The sequence below is a fragment of the Bos taurus genome, chromosome 17 (assembly GCF_002263795.3).
Source record: "Bos taurus isolate L1 Dominette 01449 registration number 42190680 breed Hereford chromosome 17, ARS-UCD2.0, whole genome shotgun sequence".
Lineage (NCBI taxonomy): Eukaryota > Metazoa > Chordata > Mammalia > Artiodactyla > Bovidae > Bos > Bos taurus.
In genome coordinates this window covers 54,336,946-54,360,071 of record NC_037344.1, presented here as the reverse complement: position 1 = coordinate 54,360,071, position 23,126 = coordinate 54,336,946, and the positions used below count along the sequence as shown (strand labels likewise).

The 23,126-nt window shown below is 43.0% G+C and overlaps 1 protein-coding gene across 4 annotated transcripts; it reads left to right on the top strand.

The window, feature by feature from the left end:
* The first annotated feature begins 250 nt into the window (after positions 1 to 250).
* GPN3 (GPN-loop GTPase 3) lies at positions 251 to 23,084 on the top strand. Of its 4 annotated transcripts, XR_009490947.1 has the most exons (9): positions 251 to 386; positions 4,738 to 4,846; positions 14,167 to 14,334; positions 15,339 to 15,463; positions 17,157 to 17,272; positions 17,409 to 17,505; positions 18,006 to 18,134; positions 22,487 to 22,594; positions 22,994 to 23,084. XR_009490947.1 is itself a non-coding variant. In XM_005217762.5 (8 exons), the coding sequence occupies exons 1-8, from the start codon at positions 339 to 341 to the stop codon at positions 22,511 to 22,513; spliced, it is 819 nt and encodes a 272-aa protein (XP_005217819.1). In that variant the 5' UTR covers positions 251 to 338; the 3' UTR covers positions 22,514 to 23,084. The 4 variants fall into 4 exon arrangements, 3 of the variants coding, with proteins under 3 accessions (XP_005217819.1, XP_005217820.1, NP_001068740.1); XM_005217762.5 differs by having other exon boundaries at positions 22,487 to 23,084; XM_005217763.5 differs by lacking the exons at positions 22,487 to 22,594; positions 22,994 to 23,084 and adding an exon at positions 19,123 to 19,743 and having other exon boundaries at positions 251 to 346.
* Positions 23,085 to 23,126: the final 42 nt, after the last annotated feature.

Genomic DNA, 23,126 nt, shown 5'->3' with positions numbered 1-23,126 from the left:
ACCTCGCTGAGGGATGAGGAGCGTAGTCGGTTGTCCGTTATTACCAAGGCAACCAGACCTTGCCAGAATCCCAACGGTTGATTTCCGCCAACTACTTCTGCGCACGCGCAAAATATCCCGGGCCTTTTGGCAAAACGCGTTTCTCTTGGGATTTGGCCTTCAGGACGCTCCGTAGTCGGAGGCGTGGCAGAACAGAAGACGCCAAGGAAGTTGGGTTGCGATTGGTTTCTACTTCGTGTTCCCGGAACTTAGTGGGCGTAGCGCGAAGGCTGAAGGGAGCGTGGTGATCAGATTCTAAGTCTGTGCGACTGGAGGCGTCAGGAACTGGGGGAGCTACCATGCCTCGGTACGCTCAGCTGGTTATGGGCCCCGCCGGCAGCGGGAAGGTGAGGATTTGGCAGGCGAAGGAGGGAAATGTCGGAGTTTGTGGGAGGTAGGGAGGTTCGGGTCCTGAGGGAAGGGCTGGCGGTTGTATTGGGGACCCTGAGACCTGGGCAGCTCGCTTCTGCAGCCTGGGCTTCACTGTCCTTTTTGTTGTTCTTTTGAAAGGAAATTAGTGATAGTTGCTAGTTTTTATCGCATAATTAAGCCCAAGATACTGCGCTTAAACTTGTTTCCACAACAACCCCGTGAGTTAAGTCCTGTTATCCTACTTTGCCGGTAAGGAAAATGAGACTTAAGTTTTTGCTCAAGATCGCACAGCTAGTAAGTGACGGCTGGAATTTGAATCCAGTTTTGTGTAACTCCAGAATCTGCCCGTGTCTTTAACCCGGGAGGTTAATTTAAGGTGGGGTCTCGTTAATCACTGTTTCTCAGAACTTGAGGTGTGGACTTGCGGTGTACTTAGGAAATACATGGGCCTGACATTAATGAACATTGAATCGTATATTGAGAAAGCCGCTCCCTTTTCAGTTTTCTTTCAGTTTGCATTGAGATGAAATCATCAGTTTGGTGCTAGTGTGTCTTCAGTTCAGTTCAGTTGCTCAGTCATGTCCGACTCTTCGCGATCCCATGAACCGCAGCACGCCAGGCCTTCCTGTCCATCACCAACTCCCGGAGTCCGCCCAAACCCATGTCCATCGAGTCGGTGATGCCATCCAGCCATCTCATCCTCTGTCGTCCCTTTCTCCTCCGGCCCTCAATCTTTCCCAGCATCAGGGTTTTTTCAAATGAGTTAGCTCTCCTCATCAGGTGGCCAAATTATTGGAGTTTCAGCTGCAACATCCGGAGAAGGCAATGGCACCCCACTCCAGTACTCTTGCCTGGAAAATCCAATGGATGGAGGAGCCTGGTGGGCTGCAGTCCATGGGGTCACTAAGAGTCGGACACGACTGAGCGACTTCACTTTCACTTTTCACTTGCATGCATTGGAGAAGGAAATGGCAACCCACTCCAGTGTTCTTGGCTGGCGAATCCCAGGGACGGGGGAGCCTGGTGGGCTGCCGTCTATGGGGTCGCACAGAGTCGGACAGGACTGAAGCGACTTAGCAGCAGCAGCAGCAGCTTCAACATCAGTCCCTCCAATGAACACCCAGGACTGGTCTCCTTTAGGATGGACTGGTTGGATCTCCTTGCAGTCCAAGGGACTCTCAAGAGTCTTCTCCAACACCACAGTTCAAAAGCATCAATTCTTCTGTGCTCAGCTTTCTTTAAGTCCAACTCTTCACATCCATACATGACTACTGGAAAAACCATAGCCTTGACTAGACAGACCTTTGTTGGCAAAGTAATGTCTCTGCTTTTTAATATGCTGTCTAGGTTGGTCATAACTTTGCTTCCAAGGAGCAAGCATCTTTTAATTTCATGGCTGCAATCACCATCCACAGTGATTTTGGAGCCCAGAAAAATAAAGTCAGCCACTGTTTCCAGTTTTCCCATCTATTTGCCATGAAGTGATGGGACTGGATGCCATGATCTTAGTTTTCTGAATGTTGAGCTTTAAGCCAACTTTTTCACTCTCCTCTTTCACTTTCATCAAGAAACTCTTTAGTTCTTCCTCACTTTCTGCCATAAGGGTGGTGTCATCTGCATATCTGAGGTTATTGATATTTCTCCCTGCAATCTTGATTCCAGCTTGTGCTTCATCCAGCCCGGAATTTTGCATGAGGTACTCTGCATATACATTAAATAAGCAGGGTGACAATATACAGCCTTGACATACTCCTTTTCCTATTTGGAACCAGTCTGTTGTTCCATGTCCAGTTCTAACTGTTGCTTCCTGACCTGTATACAGGTTTCTCAAGAAGCAGGTCAGGTGGTCTGGTATTCTCATCTCTTTCAGAATTTTCCACAGTTTATTGTGATCCACACAGTCAAAGGCTTTGGCATAGTCAATAAAGCAGAAGTAGATGTTTTTCTGGAACTCTCTTGCTTTTTCAATGATCCAGCGGATGTTGGCAATTTGATCTCTGGTTCCTCTGCCTTTTCTAAAACCAGCTTGAACATCAGGAAGTTCACGGTTCACATATTGCTGAAGCCTGGCTTGGAGAATTTTGAGCATTACTAGCGTGTGAGACAGAGAAGGCAATGGCAACCCACTCCAGTACTCTTGCCTGGAAAATCCCATGGATGGAGGGGCCTGGTGGGCTGCAGTCCATGGGTCGCTAGGAGTCGGACACAACTGAGCAATTTCACTTTCACTTTTCACTTTCATGCATTGGAGAAGGAAATGGCAACCCACTCCAGTGTTCTTGGCTGGAGAATCCCAGGGACGGGGGAGCCTGGTGGGCTGCCCATCTATGGGGTCGTACAGAGTCAGACACAACTAAAGCGATTTAGCAGCAGCAGCAGCAGCGTGTGAGATGAGTGCAATTGTGCGGTAGTTTGAGCATTCTTTGGGATTACCTTTCTTTGTGTCTTCAACACGTCTTTAATTCTCCTCTTTTTCAAGAGCAGATCTTAGACTCAGAGCTTTTGACAGGCAATTATATTTACCTAGAACTAAAAGAGTTTTAAAGTTGTGTTATCTTTTATGGTTATCTTCACGTTATGATAAGCATAGCTGCTTTTCTGGTTAGAGATACAATTTTTTCTTGTAAGCAACTATTAAGGAAATCCTATTAGAGGCTCTTAAATATGGTAGAAATTGTGAGTATATTGATCAAATAACAGGAGTGTGGGAAACACGAGTCTGTGAAAGTGTTTTGTGGCTTCAGTTTTTCAGTTGACAAACTCATTCCTCTGATTCTTGGCTTATTCTGGATGCAGGAGATACACAGGTGACAATGGTGTGATCCTTGCTTTCCTGGAGCCAGTAGTCTATTTGGGATGTGTATGTGTGTGTTAGTTGCTCAGTCATGTCCGACTCTTTGCGACCCCATGGATGGTAGCCCACCAGGCTCCTCTGTCCATGGGATTCTCCAGGCAAGAATACTGGAGTGAATAGTAGACTGCTATCACACTTATAGGTGACTGGTCGATTAAAATGTAGTGTGATATTTAGAGAGGGCTCCTAGGCAGAGAGAACAGTGTGTGTCAAGTCACTGAGGAGAAAGATAAAAGCATAATAGAGGTTATTTTTATATTCTAGATTAACTTTCACACTGTGTTAAATAAGTATCTTTCTATAAACTTTTGATGCCTACTATCAGAAATACTCTGGGGGATTGTGTTGTGACTAAAATACACACACAAAAATCCTCTGCCCTGATGGAGTTTATTCAAACATATTAATCAATTAGAAATAATTATTAAGTACTTATTATGTACCAGGTACTGTTATAGCTCCTGCGTGCATCTCAGTTGCTCAGTCATGGCCAGTTCTTTGAAACTCCATGGATTGTAGCCCACCAGACTCCTCTCTTCCTGGGATTTTTCAGGCAAGAATACTGGAGTGGGTTGCCATTTCCTCTTCCATTGGATCTTCCAGACCCATTGATCAAACCCACGTCTCCTGCACTGGCAGGCAGATTCTTTACCACAGAGCCACCTGGGAAGTATGTTATGGCCCCTAGGCTTATAAAACTGAATAAGACACATCCCTGCCTTTCTTTATTTATTGGTTGTGTCAGGCAGCTTGTAGGATCTTAGTTCCCAGACCAGGGATCAAACCCTGCCCCAGCAGTGAAAGCACCAAGTCCTAACCACTAGATTGCCAGGGAATTCCTAACACATCCCTGCCTTTAAATAGAGGGAGGGAGAGACAGACAAGTAGCCTTAATGTAGTATATGAGGGATGAAGAATTCTGTAAACCAGAAGGTGTAAACTGAAAGCGTATTGCCAGGCTGTTTTATTGGCCTAATGTTCTCTCATCTTGGATTGTTATTCCGCTGGCCTGACAAGCTCATTGCTGTCCCTCAGCTCAGATACTCTCTTCTCAGATACATCATCCCTAACCAGCCTACCTAAAGCTTTGTTTGGACTGTACCAATCCTAGTGGATACATCATGTGTTAGATGCTGCACAGTGTAATCAGAAATTTTCCCTTTAAATTCTGCTTGTTGCAGATGAGAGCAGTAAGGAGCCTTAGTGATCATGGAAGACATCACATTTAGAGACAAGAAAATTTAGGGAGAGAATGCAAAAGCACCTCCCCATGAGTCTGAGCCAGGTCTGGATCCACAGCCCAGTCAGGTGTCCTAACCCCCAGCCTAATGCCTTTTAGCTTCTTGGTCAATGAAGGAATAGTTTTGGCCTTAGTAGACTCTGCCCAAGGTGGGTGGAGAGTCCTTCTGGAGGTGGAGGGGTAAGCACTATACTGAGCTTTGTTCTAACCCCTCGTGCTTGTGACATTACAGAGCACTTACTGTGCCACCATGGTGCAGCACTGTGAAGCCCTCAATCGATCTGTCCAAGTTGTGAACCTAGATCCTGCAGCAGAACATTTCAACTATTCCGTGATGGCTGGTAAGTCCTGAGCAGAGCCTTCCCCCTCCTTCAGGAAAAATAGGAGAGTGGGGAGGCAGTGAGTGCTGGCTGCTGCACACAAAAGCTGAAAATTAATGCAGCCTGGTCCCCTGCTTTCATGGTGAACATCATGAGGCTGAATGTCATGTGGTGACATCAGCTCATGTTGATGTGTGTGACAGTATCCTTTCTTAGTTTCTGATGTAGGAATGAAAAGTGAGTACACGCTCCCTCACCACCCTTCCCTTCTGTTTTTTTCGTGTTTGATCCTGTTTGGTAAATCTGTTTTACTGCTGATCGTACTATACTATAAGTGAGCAACCTTTAAATATTTTGTTATGTTTTTTAATCTTTTAATTTATTCAGATGTCTACTGAGCACTTGCTTTATGCTGGACACCAGAGTCGTAACAGAGAAGAACACAGATATTCTCCCTGCCTTTGTGGGCCTTTTAGCAAGGGACATAAGCAAAATGATAAAATGGGTTGCAGATTGTGATAAGTGCTGCTATAGGCTGATGTGAAGAAATAACTAGGGAAGAATGCTTTAGGTAGCATAGTCAGGGATGACATCTCTGAGGAGGGGCTATTAGGGCCTAGACCTGAAGATGGTAACATGCTCACCAAGCTGGCAAAAGGCTTTCCAAGATGAAGAAACATCAAGGTCACTATATAGCCGAAAGATGGGAAAGGGTTTGGTGTGTTCCAGACAAAGCAAAGGTGTTGATGAGCTGGGGCATAAGAAGTGAAGGAAGGAGATGGGTAGCAGCTAGTAGGACAAGAGAAGTATGGCTTTTATCCTGTTTTTTTTCACCCTGTTAGTCTGTTTGGGATGCTGTAACAAAACACTACAGACTGGGTGGCTTCTAAACAAAAGAAATGGATTTCTCACAGTTTTGGGGCCTGGAAGCTCAAGATTAGGGTGCTGCCAGCATGGTCAGGTTCTGGTGAAGGCCCTTTTCCACTTCTAGACTGACGACTTCTCACTGTGTCCTCATATGATGGAAGTGGGCGAGGGATCTCTTGGGACCTCTTTTATGAGAGCACTGATCTCATTCATCTTCCCAAAGTCCCACTAATTAATATCATCACGCTGGGCATTAGGTTTTCAGCATGAGTTTTAGAGGGACACAAATACTCATAAAGGAATTCCATGGCAGTCCAGTAGGACTCCATATTGCCATTGCAGGGCCATGGATTAGACCCCCTGCAGGCTGCGTACAGCAGAGCAAAAAAAAAAAAAAGCAAATCAAAAAAACCCCCTCAATTCATAGCACCTTTCAACTGTGAAATGCCATTTGAGGGTTTCCAGCAGGGGAGAGAACTGACATCTGATTTATGTTTTTAAAAATATCTCTGGCTCTCAGATGAAAAATGGACTCGAGAGAGTCAAGACTAGAAGGGGGACTGGGGTGGTCGTGGTGGAGATACAAAGGTGCAGACAGGTATCAGTTCAATTCAGTCGCTCAGTCGTTCCGACTCTTTGCGATCCCATGAATCGCAGCACGCCAGGCCTCCCTGTCCATCACCAACTCCCAGAGTTTACTCAAACTCATGTCCATCCAGTCAGTGATGCCATCCAGCCATCTCATCCTCTGTCGTCCCCTTCTCCTGCCCCCAATCCCTCCCAGCATCAGGGTCTTTTCCAATGAGTAAACTCTTCGCATGAGGTGGCCAAAGTATTGGAGTTTCAGCCTCAGCATCAGTCCTTCCAATGAACACCCAGGACTGATCTCCTTTAGAATGGACTGGTTGGATCTCCTTGCAGTCCAAGGGACTCTCAAGAGTCTTCTCCAACACCACAGTTCAAAAGCATCTATTCTTTGGTGCTCTGCTTCACAGTCCAACTCTCACATCCATACATGACTACTGGAAAAACCATAGCCTTGACTAGATGGACCTTTGTTGGCAAAGTAATGTCTCTTCTTTTGAATATGCTGTCTAGGTTGGTCATAACTTTCCTTCCAAGGAGTAAGCATCTTTTAATTTCATGGCTGCAGACAGGTATATATTTTGCAAATAGAATTAGCACATTTTGTGGGAGATTGAACTAAAAAGGTTGGAAGAAAGGGAGGGATCAAGAGTCACTGTTAGGTTTCTGACTTGAGCTGTTGACTGCATGATCCTGTTTACTGGGGAGGAAGACAAGTCAGTGTAGGATCATTTTATATATATATATATATATTTAAAGATGTTTATTTTGGTTGCATTGGATCTTTGTTGCTTTGTGAGAGCTTTCTCTAGTTGCAGCAAGTAGGGGCTACTCTTCATTGTGGTGCTTGGGCTTCTCATTGTGGTGATTTCTTTGTTGTGGAGCACAGGCTTTGGCCGTCTGGACTCAGTAGTTGCTCCATGTGGGATCTTCTTGGAACAGGGATCGAACTCGTGTCCCCTACATTGGCAGGTGGATTCTTAGCTATTGCTTCACCAGGGGAACCCCGGGCCATCAAATTAAGAAATGGAATTGGTTTTCTTTGTTTGATTTTGTTTTACTTGTTTATCAGTTCAGTTCAATTCTGTTGCTCAGTCATGTCTGACTCTTTGCAGCCTCATGGACTGCAGCACGCCAGGTTTCCCCGTCCATCACCAGCTCCTGGAGCTTGCTCAAATTCATGTCCATTGAGTTGGTGATGCCATCCAATCATCTCATCCTCTGTCATCCCCTTCTCTTCCTGCCTTCAGTCTTTCCCAGCATCAGGATCTTTTCCAGTGAATCAGTTCTTCCCATCAGGTGGCCAAACTATTGGAGTTTCTGCTTCAACATCAGTTCTTTCAATGAATATTCAGGACTGATTTCCTTTAGGATTGACTGGTTTGATCTCCTTGCAGCCCAAGGGACTCTCTCAAGACTCTTCTCCAACACCAGAGTTCAAAAGCATCAATTGTTTGGCACTCAGCTTACTTTATAGTCCAGCTCTCACATCCATACATGACTACTGGAAAAACCATAGCTCTGACTAGATGGACCTTTGTTGGCAAAGTGATGTCTCTGCTTTTTAATATGCTGTCTAGGTTTGTCATCGAGCCCATCTTTGCATGAAATGTACCCTTGGTATCTCTAATTTTCTTGAAGAGATCTCTAGTCTTTCCCATTCTGTTGTTTTCCTCTATTTCTTTGCATTGATCGGTGAGGAAGGCTTTCTTATCTCTCCTTGCTATTCTTTGGAACTCTGCATTCGGATGCTTGTATCTTTCCTTTTCTCCTTAGCTTTTCGCTTCTCTTCTTTTCACAGCTATTTGTAAGACCTCCCCAGACAGCCATTTTGCTTTTTTGTATTTCTTTTCCATGGGGATGGTCTTGATCCCTGTCTCCTGTACAATGTCATGAACCTCCATCCATAGTTCATCAGGCACTCTGTCTATCAGATCTAGTCCCTTAAATCTATTTCTCACTTCCATTGTATAATAAGGGATTTAATTTAGGTCATACCTGAATGGTCTAGTGGTTTTCCCCACTTTCTTCAATTTAAGTCTGAATTTAGCAATAAGGAGTTCATGATCTGAGCCACAGTCCGCTCCCGGTCTTGTTTTTGCTGACTGTATAGAGCTTCTTCATCTTTGGCTGCAAAGAATATAATCAATCTGATTTCGGTGTTGACCATCTGGTGATGTCCACGTGTAGAGTCTTCTCTTGTGTTATTGGAAGAGGGTGTTTGCTATGACCAGTGCGTTCTCTTCGCAAAACTGTATTAGCCTTTGCCCTGCTTTATTCTGTGCTCCAAGGCCAAATTTGCCTGTTACCCCAGGTGTTTCTTGACTTCCTACTTTTGCATTCCAGTCCCCTATAATGAAAAGGACATCTTTTTTGGGTGTTAGTTCTAAAATGTCTTGTAGGTCTTCATAGAACCGTTCAACTTCAGCTTCTTCAATGTTACTGGTTGGGGCATACATAGGCTTGGATTACTGTGATATTGAATGGTTTGCCTTGGAAATGAACAGAGATCATTCTGTCATTTTTGAGATTGCATCCAAGTACTATATTTCGGACTCTCTTGTTCACCATGATGGCTACTCCATTTCTTCTAAGGGATTCCTGCCTGCAGTAGTAGATATAATGGTCATCTGAGTTAAATTGACCCATTCCAGTCCATTTTAGTTCGCTGATTCCCTAGAATGTCGACATTCACTCTTGCCATCTCCTGTTTGACACTTCCCATTTGCCTTGATTCATGGACCTGACATTCCAGGTTCCTGTGCAATATTGCTCTGTACAGCATCGCACCTTGCTTCTATCACCAGTCACATCCACAACTGGGTATTTTTTTTGCTTTGGCTCCATCCCTTCATTCTTTCTGGAGTTACTTCTCCACTGATCTCCAGTAGCATATTGGGCACCTACCTACCCGGGGAGTTTCCCTTTCAGTGTCCTATCATTTTGCCTTTTCATACTGTTCATGGGGTTCTCAAGGCAAGAATACTGAAGTGGTTTGCCATTCCCTTCTCCAGTGGACCACATTCTGTCAGACCTCTCCAGCATGACCTGTCCGTCTTGCGTGGCCCCAAACGGCATGGCTTAGTTTCATTGAGTTAGACAAGGCTGTGGTCCGTGTGATCAGATTGGCTAGTTTTCTGTGATTATGGTTTCAGTGTGTCTGCCCTCTGATGCTCTCTTGCAACACCTACAGTCTTACTTGGGTTTCTCTTACCTTGGACTTGGGATGGTATAGACCTAACAGAAGCAGAAGATATTAAGAAGAGGTAGCAAGAATACACAGAAGAACTGTACAAAAAAGAGCTTCACGACCCAGATAATCACGATGGTGTGATCACTCACCTAGAGCCAGACATCCTGGAATGTGAAGTCAAGTGGGCCTTAGAAAGCATCACTACGAACAAAGCTAGTGGAGGTGATGGAATTCGAGTTGAGCTATTTGAAATCCTGAAAGATGATGCTGTGTAAGTGCTGCACTCAATATGCCAGCAAATTTGGAAAACTCAGCAGTGGCCACAGGACTGGAAAAGGTCAGTTTTCATTCCTATCCCAAAGAAAGGCCATGCCAAAAAATGCTCAAAGGAAAGGAAGGAAAGTTGCTCAGTCGTGTCCGACTCTTTGCGAGCCCATGGACTGTAGCCTACCAGGCTCTTCCCTCCATGGGATTCTCCAGGCAAGAGTACTGGAGTGGGTTGCCATTTCCTTCTCCAGGGGATCTTCCCGACCCAGGGATCGAACCTGGGTCTCCTGCATTCCAGGCAGACGCTTAAACCTCTGAGCCACCACGGAAGCCCTACCGCACAATTGCACTCATCTCACATGCTAGTGAAGTGATGCTCAACATTCTCCAAGCCAGACTTCAGCAATATGTGAACCATGAACTTCCAGGTGTTCAAGCTGGTTTTAGAAAAGATAGAGGAACCAGAAATCAAATTGCCAACATCCGCTGGATCATCGAAAAAGCAAGAGAGTTCCAGAAAAATATCTACTTCTGCTTTATTGACTATGCCAAAGCCTTTGACTGTGTGGATCACAATAAACTGTGGAAAATTCTGAAAGAGAGGGGCATACCAGACCACCTGACTTGCCTCTTGAGAAGCTTATACGCAGGTCAGGAAGCAACAGTTAGAACTGGACATGGAACAACAAACTGGTTCCAAATAGGAAAAGGAGTACGTCAAGGCTATATATTGTCACTCTGCTTCTTTAACTTCTATGCAGAGTACATCATGAGAAACGCTGGGCTGGAAAAGGCATAAGCTGGAATCAAGATTGCCGGGAGAAATATCAATAACCTCAGATATGCAGATGACACCACCCTTATGGCAGAAAGTGAAGAGGAACTCAGAAGCCTCTTGATGAAAGTGAAAGAGGAGAGTGAAAAAGTTGGCTTACAGCTCAACATTCAGAAAACTAAGATGATGGCATCCGGTCCCATCACTTCATGGGAAATAGATGGGGAAAGAGTGGAAACAGTGTCATATTTTGTTTTTTGGGGCTGCAAAATCACAGTAGATGGTGATTGCAGCCATGAAATTAAAAGACGTTTACTCCTTAGAAGGAAAGTTATGACCAACCCAGATAGCATATTGAAAAGCAGAGATACAACTTTGCCAACAAAGGTCTGTCTAGTCAAGGCTATGGTTTTTCCAGTGGTCATGTATGGATGTGAGAGTTGGACTTAAAGAAAGCTGAGCGCTGAAGAATTGATACTTTTGAACTGTGGTGTTGGAGAAGACTCCTGAGAGTCCCTTGGACTGCAAGGAGATCCAGCCAGTCCATCCTAAAGGAGACCAGTCCTGGGTGTTCATTGGAAGGACTGATGCTGAAGCTCCAATCACTTTGGCCACCTCACGCGAAGAGTTGTCTTATTGGAAAAGACCCTGATGCTGGGAGGGATTAAGGGCAGGAGGAGAAGGGGACGACAGAGGATGAGATAGCTGGATGACATCACTGACTGTATGGACATGAGTTTGAGTAAACTCTGGGAGTTGGTGATGGACAGGGAGGCCTGGCATGCTGCGATTCATGGGGTTGCAAAGAGTTGGACACGACTGAGTGACAAACTGAACTGACTGAGGTTTGTCATAGCTTTTCTTCCAAGGAGCAAGTGTTTTTTAATTTCATGGCTGCAGTCGCCATCTGCAGTGATTTTGGAGCCCAAGAAAATAAAGTCTGACACTGTTTCCATTGTTTCCCCATCTATTTGCCATGAAGTGATGGGACCAGATGCCATGATCTTAGTTTTCTGAATGTTGAGCTTTAAGCCAACTTTTTCACTCTCCTCTTTAACTTTCATCAAGAGGGTTTTTAGTTCCTCTTCACTTTCTGCCATAAGGATGGTGTCATCTGCATATCTGAGGTTATCAATATTTCTCCAGGCACTCTTGATTCCAGCTTTTGCTTCATCCAGCCTGGCATTTTGCATGATGTACTCTGCATATACGTTAAATAAGCAGGGTGACAATATACAGCCTTGGCGTACTTCTTCCCCGATTTGGAACCAGTCCCTTGTTCCATAATCAGTTAAAACTGTTGCTTCCTGACCTGCATACAGATTTCTCAGGAGGCGAGTAAGGTGGTCTGGTATTCCCATCTCTTTAAGAATTTTTCCACAGTTTGTTGTGATTCACACAAAGGCTTTGGCATAGTCAATAAAGCAGAGATAGATGTTTTTCTGGAACTCTCTTGCTTTTTTGATGATCCAGAGGATGTTGGCAATTCGATCTCTGGTTCCTCTGCCTTTTCTAAAACCAGCTTGAACATCTGGAAGTTCATGGATCATGTATTCCTGAAGCCTGGCTTGGAGAATTTTGAGCATTACTTTACTAGCGTGTGAGATGAGTGCAATTGTGTGGTAGTTTGAGCATTTTTTGGCATTGCCTTTCTTTGGGATTGGAATGACAACTGACCTTTTCCAGTCCTGTGGCCACTGCTGAGTTTTCCAAATTTGCTGGCATACTGAGTGCAGCACTTTCACAGCATCATCTTTCAGGATTTGAAATAGCTCAACTCACATTCCATCACCTCCACTAGCTTTGTTTGTAGTGCTGCTTTCTAAGGCCCACTTGATTTCGCACTCCAGGATATCTGGCTCTAGGTGAGTGATTGCACCATTGTGGTTATCTGGGTCATTAAGATCTTTTCTGTATAGTTCTGTGTATTCTTGCCACGTCTTCTTAATATCTTCTGCTTCTGTTAGGTCCATACCATTGCTGTCCTTTATTGTGCCCATCTTTGCATGAAATGTTTCCTTGATGTCTCTAATTTTCTTGCAGAGATCTCTAGTCTTTCCTATTCTGTTTTTTTCCTGTATTTCTTTGCGTTGTTCACTGAGGAATCCTTTCTTATTTCTCCTTGCTATTCTTTGGAACTCTGCATTCAGATGCTTATATCTTTCCTTTTCTTCGTTGCCTTTTGCTTCTCTTCTTTTCTCAACTATTTGTAAGGCCTCCTCAGACTACCATTTTGCCTTTTTGCATTTCTTTTTCTTGGGGATGGTCTTGATTACTGCCTCCTATACAATGTCACGAACCTCTGTCCATAAGTTTAAGAATAGAAATGCTGGGCTGGAAGAAGCACAAGCTGGAATCAAGATTGCCAGGAGAAATATCTAACCTCAGATATGCAGATGACACCACCCTTATGGCAAAAAGTGAAGAGGAACTAAAAAGCCTTTTGAAAGAGGAGAGTGAAAAAATTGGCTTAAAGCTCAACATTCAGAAAACTAAGATCATGGCTTCTGGTCCCATCACTTCATGGCAAATAGATGGGGAAACAGTGGGAACAGTGTCAGACTTTATTTTGGGGGGCTTCAAAATCACTGCAGATGGTGACTGCAGCCATGAAATTAAAAGACGCTTACTCCTTGGAAGGAAAATTATGACCAACCTAGATAGCATATTTAAAAGCAGAGACATTACTTTGCCAACAAAAGTCCATCTAGTCAAAGCTATGGTTTTTCCAGTGGTCATGTATGGATGTGAGAGTTGGACTGTGAAGAAAGCTGAGCGCTGAAGAATTGATGCTTTTGAACTGTGGTGTTGGAGAAGACTCTTGAGAGTTCCTTGGACTGCAAGGAGATCCAACCAGTCCTTTCTGAAGGAGATCAGCCCTGGGATTTCTTTGGAAGGAATGATGCTAAAGCTGAAACTCCTATACTTTCGCCACCTCATGCGAAGAGTTGACTCATTGGAAAAGACTCTCATGCTGGGAGGGATTGGGGACACGAGGAGAAGGGGACAACAGAAGATGAGATGGCTGGATGGCATCACTGACTCGATGGACGTGAGTCTGAGTGAACTCCGGGAGTTGGTGATGGCCAGGGAGGTCTGGTGCTGTGATTCATGGGGTTGCAAAGAGTCAGACAGGACTGAGCTACTGAACTGAACTGAATGTATATTCACATTGTTCAAACTGCAAAAGGCACAAAGAGTAAGTATGCAGGAAAATGTCTTCCTCCTATCTCTGGGTCCTGGAAGGTGGCTTCCCTCTTTCGAGGCAGCCAGTGTTGCTAATTTCTAGGGTATCTTTCCATAGTCTATGCATGTAAAAGAAAATGTATATGTATATATGTATACATAGTAAATTTTTGTCTTTTTTTTTTTTTTTAACACAAATGATGGCATTCTAACACAGAGTTTTGCACTTTTCACTTAACAGTATACCTGGGAGATCATATCACATCAGTACTTAAAGAACTTTTTTTGTGGCTGCACAGGATTCCATTGTCTGGCTATAAAAAATGCATTTAATTTGTTTCCATGGATACTACTACAGTGAATAGCCATGGACAGAAATAATTTCATACATGTGAGTTGCTATATAATTGTTAATTATCACCAGTGAGGATGATGCTCTTGTGTTCTGGGCCTGTCTGTTGTTTTCAGACATCCGAGAACTGATTGAGGTGGATGACGTGATGGAGGACAGTACTCTGCAGTTTGGTCCCAATGGAGGATTGGTATTTTGCATGGAGTACTTTGCCAATAATTTTGACTGGCTGGAGAACTGTCTTGGCCATGTAGAGGATGACTACATCCTTTTTGATTGTCCAGGTAAGTCAGCAATTTGAATGTGTCATTTTACTTAAGATCACGCTCTTTCAGTCCTCAGTGGAGACAGTGGAGTTAGCATTTGTAGCTCTAAACCCTGCCGCAGTACGGTGCCATTTGCTCATTCATCGTCTCTTATTCATTCACTGAGTTTGCTGAGTGCTTATCTTGTTCACTGGAAATACCTAAAGATCAAAGTGGCCATGGTGTCTGCCCTCATGGAGCTCATAGGAAAGTGGGAATGTTAGGCAGTATAAATCAGAAATCACCCAAATGATTATTTAATGATTATTTAATATTCGTGACAGGCTTCAGCACAGACCAGCACGCAGCAGGGAGGTGGGGGGTTTCTGACCAAGTAGTGTGTGAGCCAGGCCATAGGGTGAGACAAAGGAGACTGTTCTCCAGGCAGAAAGCATGGGCTGAAGACCTTGAGGCAGGAGCCAGGTGGGTTTGAGGTGCCCAGTAAACAAAGGGAAGTGTCCTGAGGTGAGACTGGTAGGGGACAAATGATCACACCGACTTTTCAAGCCAAATCATGAATTTTAGACTTGAGCCTAACCTAGTTTTGATCATTTGTGACTCTTATATTTTTCCCTTTTTTTTCTTTATTTTAATTGGGAAATTGCTTTACAATATTGTGTTGGTTTCCCTTTTGTTTTTGATTGAACACACATCCACAGAAAAGTGCAGATATCATAAGTGTACAACTTGATGAATATTCCCAAACCTAACACACCTTCATAGTACTTGCTTTTGATTAGCTAAAACAGAAGTGTGAAGAACATCACTTTCTACATAAAACTGAATAGTTTCCTTGGGATTCTCTTGGTATTGTGATTGCTTTAAGAGCCTGTAAAATCCCTTAAAAGTTGAACAAATTACCACCAGAGGTTGACTTCCTTTTTTTTCATTTTCTCAGCTGTCTTATGGCAAAATTTTTTTCTGTACTTTGATAATTTACCTTGTGTCCTGATTGTAACAGTCTTGTAATGTTCTCCATGTAGGTCAGATTGAGTTGTACACTCACCTGCCTGTGATGAAACAGCTGGTCCAGCAGCTGGAACAGTGGGAGTTTCGAGTCTGTGGAGTTTTTCTTGTTGATTCTCAGTTCATGGTGGAGTCATTCAAGGTTTGAGAATATATCTGTTGTCAATTCTTTAGTCATGGGTACAGGCAGATGACAATCTCCTTTAATTGTTTTTTGATTCTGAATATTTCCCAAACTATACTCCAGAGTTATTTAATATCCCTTATTATTAAATTATTATAATAATTTTTTTTGGCCATGCTTTGTGGCATGCAGGATCTTTTGAACTGTGCCTCCTGAAGTGGAAGCACTGAGTCTTAACCACTGGACCGCCAAGGAAGTTGCTATAATAATGTATTTTTAAAATTTATATGGTAAATTATACTATACAGATTTGAGAGTACTACTATGAAGAAAAATTAGGCAGATGTGTGCATATATACATCTGTTTTTCTGATAATGGTTTGTCTAGTTTATGAACTATCTAAAACAAACTTTACTTCTCATTAGTAGCCCCTAAGGAATCCCAAACCACCTGACCTGCCTCTTGAGAAACCTATATACAGGTCAGGAAGCAACAGTTAGAACTGGACATGGAACAACAGACTGGTTCCAAATAGGAAAAGGAGTACATCAAGGCTGTATATTGTCACCCTGCTTATTTAACATATATGCAGAGTACATCATGAGAAATGCTGGGCTGGAAGAAGCACAGGCTGGAAACAAGGGAGAAATATCAATAACCTCAGATATGCAGATGATACCACCCTTATAGCAGAAAGTGAAGAGGAACTAAAAAGCCTTTTGAAAGAGGAGAGTGAAAAGATTGGCTTAAAGCTCAACATTCAGAAAACTAAGATCATGGCTTCTGGTCCCATCGTTTAATGGGAAATAGATGGGGAAACAGTGGAAACAGTGTCAGACTGTATTTTTGGGGGCTCCCAAATCACTGCAGATGGTGATTGCAGCCATGAAATTAAAAGACACTTACTCCTTGGAAGGAAAGTTATGACCAACCTAGATAGCATATTAAAAAGCAGAGACATTACTTTGCCAACAAAGGTCCATCTAGTCAAGGCTATGGTTTTTCCAGTGGTCATGTATGGATGTGAGAGTTGGACTGTGAAGAAAGCTGAGTGTCAAGGAATTGATGCTTTTGAACTGTGGTGTTGGAGAAGACTCTTGAGAGTCCCTTGGACTGCAAGGAGATCCAACCAGTCCATCCTAAAGGAGACCAGTCCTGGGTGTTCATTGGAAGGACTGATGCTGAGGCTGAAACTCCAATACTTTGGCCACCTCATGCGAAGAGCTGACACATTGGAAAAGACCCTGATGCTGGGAGGGATTGGGGGCTGGGGAGAAGGGGACGACAGAGGATGAGATGGCTGGATGGCGTCACCGAGTCGATGCACATGAGTTTGGGTGAACTCTGGGAGTTGGTGATGGACAGGGAGGCCTGGCATGCTGTGATTCATGGGGTCACAAAGAGTCAAACACAACTGAGCGACTGAAATGAACTGAAGGAATATTTGATAGGAATGATTAAAGATATCATCTAAATTGAGAATTGTGATCACTGTTGTTTATGTCTACCTTTTCCCATCTCTTCCTCACCCTGGGAAACCAGGAGTCAACCATCTGATTAGTGAAATGTCCTGTCTTTAGAATTAGCCCTTCTTTTACTTAGGCCAGTTTTGCTCAGAGAGGAGCAGAAACCTCTCTTTTGTGCAAAGAGACCAGGGAACTTTCTTCATACAAAGTTAATTCATCTTCCCTTTTCTGTTTCCTCCTTCAGTTTATATCTGGCATTTTGGCAGCTCTGAGTGCTATGATCTCTCTAGAAATTCCTCAAGTTAACGTCATGACGAAAATGGATCTGCTGAGTAAGAAAGCTAAAAAGGAAATTGAGAAGTAAGTTCATTTCCGTTATCATCACATCTCTGTTGCTGAGATGAACCCTCTAAGCTTCATTTAAATGTGAAGCTATAAAACTAGTTTCCTGATTTATTCTTATTTTATTTATCTGTCTTCTTTCTCACTTTTAAAGGTTTCTAGATCCAGACATGTATTCTTTATTAGATGACTCTACAAGTGACTTAAGAAGCAAAAAATTCAAAAAATTGACTAACGCTATATGTGGACTGGTAAGCTTTTGAAGTTGTTGAGTTTTGTTTTTAATGGCCTTGTCAGGTGTTTATCAGCATCCATTCAGTGGCCACTGTTTTGGAAAGCACAGGCCAACCCTATTCCCTTGCAAAGGTGGGAGGGTGGGAGTCTGTGGACTGGCTGGTCAGCAGTTGAATTTAGAAGCAATCACTGGCAATAGCCAATAAATAAAATGACATACCTATTATTCTAAGCTGTTTTGGGAGTTCAGAACTGTCTTTGCCCTTATGAAATTTCCAGTGGTTTTTGAATTCAGGTAAATGCCAATGAAACAATGTCTAGTTAAGTGTTGTAGTTGGTCAGAGGTCAGAAAAATCAGTATAGATTTGCTGTTGTTATGTCTCTGTCTCTCCTCTCCACAGCACACACACAGCTGATTTTAATCAGAAGTTGTAAATGGTTACAAAACTCAAATATAATTTGAAAATTAAGTATTGTATACCTCAGAATGACCTTTTCTGAAATCCTCAACTTGTAGATTGATGACTACAGCATGGTTCGATTTTTGCCTTATGATCAGTCAGATGAAGAAAGCATGAACATTGTATTACAGCATATTGATTTTGCCATCCAGTATGGAGAAGACTTGGAATTTAAAGAACCAAAGGTAATTTCTGGTTTGGGGTGTTACTGCCTATATGTAAGAGTGTTTACCAGCACTCTAGCCTCCTGCATAATCCCAGCAAGTCTAAATTTTGTCTTCATGGTGGCAGTAGGCTAGGCTGTTCTAGGTAATCTTTGAAATTGACACCTGTGCTAAACAAGCAATACCAGTTTTACTCTGCCTTTCATTGAGTTAATACATATTACTGAGTTGAATTCTTTGTACTCAGAGCATGGGCATATATGCAAAGAGGAGGTGAAGTTCAACTGGCCTTGGGCTGCCCTCACAAATGTCAGTGGGGCCCTCTCCCAGCACATTAGCTGAGAATTGACATGAATGTAAACTCAAGTAAGAGTTTACTTTTAATGGGACATAAACCTTTTGCTGTGCTGTGCTTAATTGCTCAGTCAGGTCCAACTCTCTGCGACCCTGTGGACTGTAGCCTGCCAGGCTCCTCTGTCCATGGGAGTCTCCAGGCAAGAATAGTAGAGTGGGTTGCCATGCCCTCCTCCAAGGAATCTTCCCATCCCAGGGATTGAACCCAGGTCTCCCGCATTCCAGGAGGATTCTTTACCGTCTGAGCCACCAGGGACTCCCCATAAGCCTTTTAATTTATCACATATCTGGAAACATCTATCCATCATTCCTTTTGTTATTATTGATTACTGTGAACAACACCCAGAGCTGGTGCTGGGCCTTAGCTCTTTACAGAGCATTGCCTAAAAATAGTAAGCACATATTAGGTCTAACTGAGGAGAAATGAATGTATTTTCTTCTTTTTTTTTAAAATTTTATTTATTTGGCTGTGCTGCATGCAGGATCGTTTTTAGTTGTGGCATGTGAACTCTTAATTGCAGCATGTGGTATCTAGTTCCTTGACCAAGGGTCGAACCTGGGCCCCCTGCATTTGGAGTGCAGATTCTTAGCCACTGGACCATCAGGGAAGTTCTGAATTAAATGTATTTTGTATCTTGTGTTTCCTTGGTGTCAGGAACATGAAGATGAGTCTTCTTCTATGTTTGACGAATATTTTCAAGAACACCAGAATGAATGAAGAGTTTATTTATAAAGTAACTATATGTGTGAGGAGCTTATGGCTGAACTGGCAGAACCTTCTTCTCTTAGGAAGATGGAATGCTAGAGAAAGCTACTTATTTAATGAAAAAAATAATACTTGACTCTTTATCAGCAATCATCAACATGCCTGAATCAAGTTCTTAGGTATTCTGAAAGTGCTTCTGTTAAACGTGGCATCGTTTGGTATTATTTTAACAGCATCAATTTAGATTTTAAAAGTCAAAGTTGAATGTACATAGATTTGTATATATAATATAAATTAGGACCTGGGGTACAGTTAAGACCAGTCTACTTTTAGTTTCACTGTTGATCTTTGTTATTTTTGAAGTTTTTTTGGAGGGACAGGAATTATTGTAACAAAATATACATTATATGTTCAGAGAAATAAAATCTGGAAGGATAGAGATAAGACCATTGCTTATTAGTAGCTTCTAGTTTTCCTACACTGAAAATGTATTTATTATTTGTGTAATTAAAAAATGAAAAAAGTAACTGTGTCTTAAGATATATATAAATAAAAGAAATATAGCACTAACTTTTCATCACACTTTTGTTTTCCAATCAGAGTTTGAAATACTCAACTAAGGCAAATTTTTGAATGAGTAAATTTCCCCAAGTGTCAAAATGTAGGCAGTGACTTTGTTTTTTAAAATGTGGTTTATAGTCTCTGAGCACTTGAAAAATGGATACTTTGCTTTAATAACAAATGCACACAAAAATGCAAAAGACATAATTTTTTCTTTTTACCTTCTTGCCACATTGAGTGGTTTATTTTCAGTATTTCTAAGTTCATTTGTGATAGGTACTGGGGAATGGCTAATCAGTCAACAGATACTTCTCCAGCACCCGCTAATAACCCAGACCCTGCTAACAGAAAGCAGAATCTCTTTCATTTAATCCTCACAGCAGGTCCAAGTTCCATTGGTGTTGGATCTTCCTACTGATGCAGATCAAGTCCCTGTAGAAAACCTGCAACTCAGGTTAAATTTTTAATCATTCTTGGGCCTAGATAGCAGAAGTACACCTACAGTGTCAAATTTGATCCATTTTCATTAAAGATGTAAAGTGTGAAGGGCCATAGCTATCAGGGGTAACTGATAGCAATGTGCCTGGGGGCCCAGGCTGGGGGCAAGAGTTGGGTATTTGCACCATAATCTGCTGGTGTGAGCTAACTCTCACAGGGGCACTTAGGAGAACATGAGTAGTAGACAACGTGAGGACAGACTGGGCTTCTTAGGGACTTCTTCTGTGGCCCAGTTCAGTTCAGTCGCTCAGTCGTCTCCGACTCTTTGCAACCCCATGGACTGCAGCACACCAGGCCTCCTGGAGTTTACTCAAACTCATGTCCCCTGAGTCGGTGATGCCATCCAACCATCTCATCCTCTGTCATTCCCTGCTCCTCCTGCCTTCAGTCTTTCCCACCATCAGGGTCTTTTCCAGCTTTTCGCATCAGGTGGCCAAAGTATTGGAGTTTCAACTTCAGCCATCAGTCCTTCCAGTGAACACTCAGGACTGATGTCCTTTAGGATGGACTGGTTGGATCTCCCTGCAGTCCAAGGGACTCTCAAGAGTCTTCTCCAACACCACAGTTCAAAAGCATCAATTCTTCGGTGCTCAGCTTTCTTTAGAGTCCAACTCTCACATCCATATGTGACTACTGGAAAAACCATAGCCTTGACTAGATGGACCTTTGTTGGCAAAGTAATGTCTCTGCTTTTTAATACGCTGTCTAGGTTGATCATAACTTTTCTTCCAAGGAGCAAGCATCTTTTAATTTCATGGCTGCAGTCACCACCTCCAGTGATTTTGAAACCCCCCAAAAATAAAGTCTGTCACTGTTTCCACTGTTTTCATTTGCCATGAAGTGATAGGACCAGATGCCATGATGTTAGTTTTCTGAATGTTGAGCTTTAAGTCAACTTTTTCACTCTCCTCTTTCACTTTCATCAAGAGGTTCTTTAGTTCTTTGCTTTCTGCCATAAGGGTGGTGTCATCTGCATATCTGAGGTTATTGATATTTCTCCCTGCAATCTTGATTCCAGCTTGTGCTTCATCCAGCCCAGCGTTTCTCATGGTGTACTCTGCATATACATTAAATAAGCAGAGTGACAATAAATAAGCAGCCTTGACATACTCCTTTCCCTATTTGGAACCAGTCTGTTGTTTCATTCCCAGTTCTAACTGTTGCTTACAGTTATGGTAATCTGCATACAGATTTCTCAGGAGGCAGATCAGGTGGTCTGGTGTTCCCATCTCCTTAAGAATTTTCCACAGTTTGTTGTGATTCAAACAGTCAAAGGCTTTGGGATAGTCAATAAAGCAGAAGTAGATGTTTTTTTGGAACTCTCTTGCTTTTTCTTTTTTCTGTGGCACTCGAGTATGCAAAGGGCAAAAACACCCTGATCTCAGTGTTGCTAGATTTTAGAAATGTTACTGTCACCTGAGAGAGGAAGGAAGATAAGACAGCTTTTCATTTGCCCTCCTCATCCTGCTTGAGCTATACCTCCCTCATTTAGCCTTATGGGGAGTTTGGTGTCTGCCTGTGGGGAAAAAGTGAAGGGCCAGATTCCATTTCCTTCCCCTCTGGACACGGGGGTTTAAAAGATGAATATGACAATTCTAGTCCTGAAAGATTTCAGTGCCTTATAGGAGAGCCTGACATGATTCTTTAGACAAATTTATGAGTGGGTGCCAGGTACAGGAAAGAATAAGAACGCTGAGGCCAAAAAGGACCTTAGTCTGATCTGCTGGGCCCTTAAGACTAATTATAAACAAGGAAACCTCTAATAAGGAATGTGAAGAAGAAGAAAATAATGAAGAGGAGCGTGATTGTGGGGCTACTTTGCTCCCATCAAAGAAGCCTCCTCTTGTTATTAGTCACTCAGTCGTGTCCAACTCTCTGTGACTCCATGGACTGTAGCCCACCAGGCTCCGCTGTCCATGGAATTCTCCAGGCAAGAATACTGGAGTGGGTTGTCATGCCCTTCTCCAGGGGTTCTTCTGGAGAACCTTGAACCCCAGTCTCCTGCATTGCAGGCAGATTCTTTACCATCTGAGCCACCAGAGAAGACTATCTTTACCATCTGGGACCACCAAGGAAGTCTCCTCCTAAAAGGTGCACTTTGGCCAGAACTTGGCTTTCAACCTGAGGTGCTTTCCAGTAAAGGTTAAGAATTCCTTAGCTTTTAGTATGTTCCAGGCATGTAAGTTCTAAGCACATTCCATGCAATTCATTTCATCCTCACAAAACTGATGTAATCACTTATCTCCATTTTCAGATGAGGAAACTGAGGCATGGAGGTTAACTTGACCAAGGTGACACAGCCAATAAATGTTGGAGCTGAATTCAAACCCAGTTTTTCTCAACCATTACACAAAGAATCGCAGTACGTAATCACACAAGAGTAATACACAAATACACAAATCCCTTCTGTGATCGTTTTTTCCTTTTTAAAATCAGTGGATTGAGTTCATTCTTTCACTCAACACATATTATTGATGCTTATCTTGTACCGTCCTATTACAGGTATAGGGATATAAGCAGTGAACACAACAGACAAACCTTGCATTTTTGACGTTCATACGAATGGACGGAGACAAAACCCAAAAGTAAAACATAAAAGAATCATAAGAACTGAGGGAAAGGGGAATGAAGTGGGACTGAATTTAGGATGACCCAGGGAATGCTACTGAAAAGGTGATCTTTGAGAAAAAACAAAAGAGGTGATAAATCTAGGATTCTGTAACCCCGAAATCAACCTCATTCTCGCGCACTCTTCACGCAGGCGCGATTCTCAGAGCCCCTGCCTAGGGCTCGAGCGCCCCCTGGTGCCCTGTCGGATCCGCGCAGCTGCAGCGGCTAGCTACATACTGCGAGGCCGGAAGCGCGGCGTCCTGCCCTCGCCCTCCCCTTCCGGC

Bases quoted from the DNA above. Each gene is read 5' to 3' on its own strand.
- GPN3 (NM_001075272.2), top strand. From the start codon at position 339: ATGCCTCGGTACGCTCAGCTGGTTATGGGCCCCGCCGGCAGCGGGAAG. The intron at 14,335-15,338 runs GTAAGTCAGCAA...TTCTCCATGTAG, and splicing joins CATCCTTTTTGATTGTCCAG to GTCAGATTGAGTTGTACACT. The intron at 18,135-19,122 runs GTAATTTCTGGT...CCTTGGTGTCAG, and splicing joins TGGAATTTAAAGAACCAAAG to GAACATGAAGATGAGTCTTC.